The 8,519-nt window shown below is 53.6% G+C and overlaps 1 protein-coding gene across 2 annotated transcripts in view; it reads right to left on the bottom strand.

Annotated features, from left to right (window-relative positions):
- Tspan32 (tetraspanin 32) overlaps positions 1-7,901 on the bottom strand; it is a 14,756-nt gene extending 6,855 nt beyond the window's left edge. Inside the window, exons 1-4 of one of the 2 annotated variants that reach the window (XM_021167876.1) lie at positions 7,772-7,901; positions 6,920-7,034; positions 5,932-6,029; positions 1,840-1,914 (exon numbers count right to left, since the gene is read on the bottom strand). In XM_021167876.1, coding sequence (XP_021023535.1) covers positions 1,840-1,914; positions 5,932-6,029; positions 6,920-7,034; positions 7,772-7,837 — 354 coding nt within the window. In that variant the 5' untranslated portion in view covers positions 7,838-7,901. Of the gene's footprint in view, positions 1-1,839; positions 1,915-5,931; positions 6,030-6,919; positions 7,280-7,771 lie in introns of those variants that run through there. The other variant, XM_021167877.1, reaches the window with a different exon arrangement.
- Positions 7,902-8,519: the final 618 nt, after the last annotated feature.

Below are 8,519 nucleotides of genomic sequence, written 5' to 3'. Positions count from 1 at the left end.
CTCTCTCTCTCTCTCTCTCTCTCTCTCTCTCTCTCTCTCTCTCTCTCTCTCTCTCTCTCTCTCTCTCTGCACACATGCGCACCTGTCCTTTCTTTAGTCCTTTGTCAACCCTAGCCCCTGTCAGGCTAATCCTTGCAGCCCAAGTTATTGCAGATTGAGACCTCATGTCCAGGGTACCATCCTATCTTTCTATCTGCCTGGGCTCAGTGACTCCCCTCCCCCATGTTTGCCTGCTAGGGTGATATAGATGGGCCACACAGCCAAGGTCAGGAGGACCCCATGTGGAGCTGCAGGCAGCTTGTGGACCAGCACTGGGTCCTGAGGCTCAGAGACATGCCTGTTTTATGCTTGGTCTTGACATGAATTATTAAGGAGAGCTAAACAATTCATTTTCCTCTCCTAAGGGACACTGAGAGATTGTGGCAAAGTGGCTCTGCAGTGACTGGGAGGGTGTAATGAATAGCCCTATCACTCTGCATTCATCACATAGCAGGCTAAGCCACACTGCCATCCTCACCAACCTTGGATGCCGGCCAAGGCTTGTGTCCTGGAAGGGAGACCAGGAAAAAGCACCCATCCTTACTTCATGCTGGTGCCTGTGTGTGCAGACACAGTCAAGGTCTCTTCCTCCTCTGTCCTTCATCCTCTTGTTAGACCCTTGTTTCAGGATATCTTGAGAATCTTTCCACAGAGGTTCAGGGGGACTAGGGGGACTTTCAAGTAGTACCAGTTGACTCCTGTATCCTTTCTTACCCATGGGACTGGAGGTAGCTAGGATGACCAAGTTCAAGGCTGTTTGGCCTGGCCCACCCGTACAAAGATGGTGGATGATGGGAGGATGTTTTGGTGTTTCTGTCTGTGTTTAGTGTCACATAGGACCTCATTCCAGGCCAGGAAAGCCCAGAACTAGGTCCACATTCCAGACCACCTGGGAGTGGAGTGGAGCCTGACTGCCCCTCCCCGTCACCCCTCCCTCCCATTCTCCCATCCTCCCATCCTCCCACCCTCCCATTCCTCACCCCCACCCCGCTGGCTCATCTATATAATGCAGTAGCCCTCCAGCAGGGCCTTCTCTCTGTTCACAGAAGCAGACACAGAGGCCTGGGGAGGATAAAAGACATGTTCACGTCTGTCCTTCTACCCTTGATTTCAAACCCAAGATGTCTTGACCCAGGCTACCTCCAGGTATCTCACCAGGGTTCACATGGGCACTGCTGGAATTCAGAACTCCGAAGATTGGCCAGCAGGCCAGAGTCCAGTAGGAAGCCCTACCCCGCCCAGGGTCAGGCAGGGTGTAGAGAATTGCCCTATGGCCAGTCGTGTGGGGACTGGAGTAGAGGACCCTTTCTTTCTCTAGACTAAGCCCTGGTTGTTGCTGTCTGTTCTTTGGTTCCTGTGACGCCTCTGCCCATTTTGGACCCTAAGTTTAGAGCTCAGAATGTTAACACAGCTTTAGAACAGGGGATGGGCAGCAGCTGCTGCAGGTCAACCCAAAGCCAGCCCCTGATACCTGCCAGCTGTCTCAACTGAGGCCACCCACGCTGTGACCCAATCCTCCAGCCATCCAGACCACCCTTCAGTGGACAGGGAATGTTCTGCTAAAATGCTGCTTAGCTGTGTTGCCTCAAGCAGAACTTCTGGACACCCATGCCCTCAAGCTATTATGGAGGTTCAACCCCCTTTCAGGTCCTCTGGGGCATAGGTAATCGTTTTTTTTTTTTCACCTCTAATTTCAGGATTGATATGAGCCTTGGGGGATCTCCTTGGGCAGGGAAGACAAGCAGAAATTCTGGGCAAAGCATCTGGCTGGTCCAGGTAGAGGGTCCTGGCTGCACTCACCTGGGTGGGGTTGTGGAATCTCCAGAAGGCTACCTGCACCAGGATGCAGAATGACAGGGCAAAACACAGGAAACCCTGGGGACAGAGGTGCTCTTGTCACTGCATAGCCAGGTAGGTGGCCTGGAGAGGCAGGTGGCTAGCTTCCCCAGCTGGGTGGGGCTGAGGTGCAGGTTTGAGACCCAGTCCCTCCTGCCTGAGGGGAGGCTCTTTCTGGGAATTCCTTCCCCAGGCTCTGTGTGCTTCTGAGGATCTGTGACCTAAAGGGCTACACTGCTTTCCTGAGAATGGCAGGCTTTTCCAGTGTGGTGGAGACCCCTGCCCATAGGAGAAACAGTACTCAGAAAGGGCAGGCAGGCTGCAACTCTCCATATCTGAAATCCTGGCAGAGAACCTCCTACCCTTTAAACATAAATGAGCCAGCATCTATGTTTTATTTTATTTTTAAATTACATGTATTGTATGTGCATGTATAGGGAGGCCTGGGGAGGCCAGAAGAAAGATGTTGCACGTGGAGCCACAGGTTGTTCTCTATGGATCCTGGGAACTAAACTTGGGTCCCCTGGAAGAGCAGGCATCCCTCATTGCTGAGCTGTTTCTCCAGCATTTCTCATATACCTAACCACCCATCCTTTGAGGTAGAGTCTATATAACCCAGGCTGGCCTTGAACTCCATGATCCTCTCACTTCCGTTTTCTCAGTGCTATGATTCCAGGTGTGCACAACCACTGTGTTTTATTCAGCGCTTGTGACTGAACAAGGATGTCATGCATGCTAGGCAAACACTCTACCAACTGTCCCTCATCCCCAGCCACAAACCTCTCTTGAAGGTAGGGAATAGCCACTTCATACAGGGTGCCTTCTGCTAGTTCTTTGTTTTGTTTCTGAAACACGTTTCCAAGGAGACCCTGAGCTCTATAGCCTGACTCATCCAGAACCACAGCCCACAACCCCAGCCATAGGTTTGACACCCCAAAGGCCGTGGCCTTCCTCCTCCTTGTGAGTTTCCTACCCTTCCTCTATACCACTGCATGGGTCTCTGTGGTTACCCGACTCACAACCCTCACTCAGTGTGCAAAAAGGGTCATCTTCACACACTCAACCTTTTCTTTTTTCCTTTAGTTTGGGGTACAGACTTCTGACTTCTTTACAGAAGCCAGTGGACAATGCAGATGTCTTCCCTGACCATGTACTGCTACAAGTCCCTACACTTTGTGGGTAGTTTCAGAGGGTCATTCTTGATTAGGAAACCTGTTCCCCAGCAGTGCCCACCAAAGTCCTACCTAGTGACCTCGCATCTGGGTACCCTGGAGCCTCTGCCTGGCGCTCTTGATCATCAGTCAGCTCCAGGGCCATGCACATAGGTCCACCCACTTCCTGTGTGACCATCGAGCCCTCCATTTCGATCACCTCCCCACTCCAAAGTGTCACTGTCATGTCACTCAATAAATATGGGCAGCTGTGGCCTGACTGTCTCAACCCAGCACCACTCAGGGGTAGCCCCCAAGTGACCAGTATGCAGAATGACCTATAGTCATTGGTCAGGGTGCTAGGTCCATGCCAGGGCTAGCTTAGGTCTACAAAGTGTGTGGAAAGAGCTGAGGAAAGAGCTGTCCTCAGACTTGGCTGGGTGTGTGCTCTGCAGGAATGGGGAATTCCCTTCCTGCCAGTTCCAGAGCCTGTCTTAGAGCTGGCCCTGGGGTTGCCTGCTGCTCTACTTTTCTTTTGCCTTTATCTCCTCCTCCTCTCACCCTTCCCCTCCTCCTCTCCCCCCTCCTCCTCTTCCCCCTCCTCCTCTTCCGCCCTTCTCCTCTTCTGCCCTTCTCCTTCTCTCCTCTACCATTTCTTCCCTCCTTTTCTTCCTCCCTCATCTTTCCTCTTGCTGGCAGTTGAGGGCTGTTTTCCCCATCTGGAAGCCATTCCTCAACTCTGCCTCCTGGCTGAGGCTGTGAGCCAGCCCAGTCCAGCCCTCTCCAGAAACCACTTCATCCCTCAAGAGGGAGTCTCCCCCTCTCCCCACCAGCCCCCTCTATCTCTCTCTCTCTGTCTCATCTGTAAGCCCCCTTCTGTGTGTGTGTGTGTGTGTGTGTGTGTGTGTGTGTGTGTGTGTGTGAGAGAGAGAGAGAGAGAGAGAGAGAGAGAGAGAGAGAGAGAATGTGTGTGTGTGTGTAGAAAGGGTCTTAAGGCCCACATAGTGCAGAGAGAGGTTGGGCCAGACCTAACTGTGACCATTTCCTCCCTCCTCATTCTAAATGAAAATAAATGAATAAACTCGTAAACAGCTTGAACTGGCTTCCTGCAGCCAGCCGGCTCTTTCATTTCCTGTGTTGTGGAAGGCGGGGCAGGAAAGAGCAGGGAGGGGGCAGTGGGCACAGAGGTGTTGGGGTTGTTTCCACTCCCTCCCCCATCTACCCTTTATATGACTTGTATGTGCTCCGACACACAGGCAGCACAGATCCATGGTGAATGGGACAGGCAAATGCAGACAGCGCCCACCATGCGCATAGGCACAAAGTGGCACAAAGAGACTGTAACCACCAGGGGAGCTCCCAGTGACTCTGTGGTGACCGAGCTGGGCATACTATCCATGCCGGGGTAGGGGATGATGGGCTTAGCAAAGTGTAGAGCCAGCACTGGGCCAGGAGTAGCCTTGGGAGCACAGCTCTGTACAGGAGGAGTCTAAATGTGCCTTTTAGCCTAACCTGCACAACAGTACCGCACCAGGCCCTGAGTCTTGTTAGAGCTGTGGAATTGAAGCTTTGGAAAGCCTGGATGGGTTCTAATGCTCCCGAAATCCTTTGCCCACAAATCAAGTGCCAAGCGAGACATGGGAGGAGCTTGGGAATGCTGAGATGGGCTAGGTTGCGCAGGAGCTGGGCCTCTTGGCCCACCTGTTTACTGCCTTCAGCTTTATGGTCTTCTCGCTGACTTTGGTGCCCCCTGGTGGCCGATGTTATACTTGGGCGCAGGCCTCACATGCTGCCTTCTGCGTGCCCCTGCCTCCATTTTGTCTGTCCTACATGCTTCCCCCTAGAAAGGCACAAATCCTCTGGGATCACAGCCCACCAGCCCACCGTGCCCTTTTCACTAGGGCCTCCATCTGGGCTCTAAATCTCGGTTGTTTTTGTTTAGTGCTTATTCATGGCCAGCCTTGTCCCTGCCCTGCCTGGTGAGGTCTGAGCTGCCAGGTCCGGCAGCGGCTCTAGGATGTGACTCTGCCCCTGGTTCTGGAGACCACGGGTCATCAGCAAATGTACTGAGCATGAAGACAAGGTTGCAAAGGGTCTAGATTGGGTCTACCCAGGAAGCAAAGCTCAGGTTCCTGAGGGCTCCTGGATCCCCCCAGTCTCTCACAGGTAGAGTTTGGGAGGTCTGCAAACAGGGGCTCTGGGATGGACAGCGGAGGGGGACAGGAAATGCCTGGAATGGGAGGGCAGGTAAGAGAGTAGGGTTTCAGGAAGGAACCGCCCACATTCAGATGACTGGGAAAGCCTGGGTGAAGCAGGGACAGGGTGGCCATGGGGAGGGCCCTGGGAGGGAGAATCTGGATTAGCCATTGAGGGTTGTGGGGGAACACTGAGCACCCAAATGGAGAACTGGATACAGCAGCAACAAGAGCTTTCTTCTTTGGGGTTGTGAAACGTCTCTTCAATGGCTAGGCAAGGACAGTGGATCTCTGACAAGGAAGCCCAGGTTGCAGAGACAGCTCTAGGGACTGCCTGGTCACTTTGGTCTTCTAACAAGAAGTGGAATTCACCCAGTCCTGTCTCCAGACCTGGCTAGGTATCGGAACCAAGCCCTGTTGGGGTTTTTAGAGATAACCCCAGGGCAAAGAGGGCAATTCTCTCTTTGAGGGGCCCTGCAGCACCCAGGTAGAGGTTTTTTTGACTGGTCCAGGTAGGAGGGTCCTGATTGAGCAAGTGGAAGGTCCTGACTGTGTAAGTGGAGGGACTCACTGGTCTATATCCCCTGACCTTTGCTTCTTTCTGGATACTTCTGCTGGGGTCAGGCAGCTCCCTGGTCTTATTCCTCTCCAGCTCTTGTCCCCGTGTGAGGTCTGGGAGCCGAGGTCGTCTGGCAGCACATGGAACTTACCGCAGCCATGAGGCCATGGGCCTCCCTCACAGTGGCTGTGGTGCTCAAAGCAGCTCCCAGGCTCAGGAGCCCCGCTAGGCTGATCCCCACATAGAAGGCTGTGGGAATAGAAAGACAGAGGGTATGGAATCTAGCATGGGGTCTGGACATAGAGGTTGGATCTGAAATCTATCTACTTTGGGAGTCACAGAGCTAGAACTGACCTTTGGGGAAGTCCCAAAAGGCACATATCCTTGGCTCAAAAGAAGGAATGTCCATAGCCCAATAGCCTGACCTCCTGAGGCTGAGAAGGAAGGGGGAAGAGAAGGTAGCTAAGAGACAGTACTCTTTCCTCCATTCCTCCTGTCCTCCCTGCCTCACAGACTATCTTTAAGGACATCCCCATACTCTAGTGACAGGTGGCAGTGTAGGCTGTACCTTATCAGTGCAGGCCCAGGCCCCAGGCTTCCTGCCTAAGGGAGGCCTAGTGCCTTGGAAGGCAGGGACTGGGGCTACCCATCCCCCATTCAGGAGCCTCAGTTTTCCCACTAATTCCTAATGGGTGGTGACCTTCATAGATTCCTTGCATTCCTCTTATTAAAGTGGCTTTGTTCTTGTGGAAGTGAGACACCCTGGCAGGTTGGGTCCTAGCTGGGCATTTTCTGCCCTCTGTATATGGTATTCCCTGCCAAGCCCCACAGGCCCACCTGAGTGGGCCCCAGGAGATCCCTGCCCTGAACACATAGATCTGGGCCCTGCCACAGCTTCACCACTGCTATGGGGCAGGCGAATCAAGGCAGGAGTGCCTGCTGTCGCCTAAACCTTCCCATCTTTGTTAGTCCAACCCAGACACTGGGGCTGCCTCTCCCTACCCCTGACCTCTGGCTTTTGCCCAAAGCCAGCTCCTCTGGGCAGCCTAGGGCTGGGGAGTAAGGTCTGTTCCTCCCAGATGTGTTTGGCCCTGGAGCCCTCTCACTTCCAATCCACAGCCATTTCTGGTCTCACTTACCCCAATAGCGCAGTGTTTCATAGGGGTTCCTCTCCAACGATGCATGGCCAATCACAGTAAAGTGGTCTCCAAAGTGAGTGACAACCGCCATGGTGGCCATAGAGAGGCCCAGCAGCTGAGGGTGAAGTGGGCTCACCGTCAGTGCTGGGGAGTTGCAGAGGCCCCTCACCCTGACAGAATGTAGGGTCTGGGCTTCTTAGGCCCCCAGCCTGGCTCCCTCCAGCTTCCTCGGTGCACAGGAACAAGGCAGCTACAGGAGGCCTACATATTTCTGTGGGCAGACACTCACAGATAGTGTACTACACACAGAGGTAAGTAGAAAACACACTAACCAGTGCCCCATGGTGCTCAGCTCCGCTCCTCTCTTCTCCCCTCCCTTCACCTCCCCTCTCCTCCCTTCCTCTTTACTCTCCTCCCTTCTGTGGTTCCCCAGTGAGTGGGGACCTCAGACCACAGTGGACACAGTAGGTATCGCTGTGTCCTCCCATCTGAGGACCCAGGAGCTCATATCAAACTGTCTGCAGAGACTTGTCTGCAGTTCCTGTCCTGGCAGTCCCAGTCTCTGGGTCCCAAGCAGCACCCCTTCCGGGTAGTCCTTGCACACTCTTAAGTCACCAGCTAACCTAGGTTTTCCCAGGCTCTTCACTGACCCTTGGGGTGACAACTGTGCCTACAAGGACATCAGGTACAGATGTTCACAGTCCTCTAAAGGTGGCCACCAGGGACCCAGAACCAGTCTGAGGGACTGTGGTGTGGCAGGAGGAGAGACCACAGTGCTGGAAGCCCGGGCATGGTGAGCTATTTCCTCCCCTGCCTGCCCACCCATCCACTCCTGCCCCACATGCATGTTACCAAGACAAGGAAGTTGGTGATCAGTATCTGGCATTTGGCAATCTTGATTCGATTCCAGTGCCCCATGGTGCTCGTCTCCTCTCCTCTCTGCCCTTGTCTCCTCTCCTCTCTTCTCCCCTCCCTTCACCTCCCCTCTCCTCCCTTCCTCTTTACTCTCCTCCCTTCTGTGGTTCCCCAGTGGGTGGGGACCTCAGACCACAGCAGACACAGTAGGTATCACTGTGTCCTCCTATCTGTCAGCAACCCTTGTAACCTAGTGGCTGTGTTGGGGGAAGGAAGAAGGGCAGGCCGGAAGGGGTCAGTTTTTATACCCACTGTTGCTCTGGCCTGGCCCAAGATAACTGGGTTTTTGTAGGCATGAGGCCTCCCTTTGGGTAGGCTGGGCTACACTGCAGCATGGGGAGGGGTGGAGTCTTGAGGGGAGCAGAAAGAGAAGGAAGGGCCCATGGTTATAAGGCATGGCATTGGTTGTAAGGGTGTACTAACCTGTAACTGTCCAGCTACGTGAAAACCTTTAGTGTTTGGTTAGACCTCATGTCCCAAAGTCCTCCTGGGATTTATCCCCAAACAGGACTTCTGCAAGTGTTAACTGTGTCTCATGACCTGATGGCATTAACCAATTCATAACCGGCACAGAGGGGAAGGGTGTGATAGAGTCAAATCTCAGGAAATGTCCAGGGGTTGGGCAAACAGGCATAGGCGTTTCAAGATGGAGGAAGTCTGTTTGTATTGACCTTCGGTGAGCTAA

The sequence above is a fragment of the Mus caroli genome, chromosome 7 (genome assembly GCF_900094665.2).
Source record: "Mus caroli chromosome 7, CAROLI_EIJ_v1.1, whole genome shotgun sequence".
NCBI classification, from domain to species: domain Eukaryota; kingdom Metazoa; phylum Chordata; class Mammalia; order Rodentia; family Muridae; genus Mus; species Mus caroli.
Note: the sequence above shows the minus strand (reverse complement) of the source record. Positions and strands in the feature narration are given on the sequence as shown.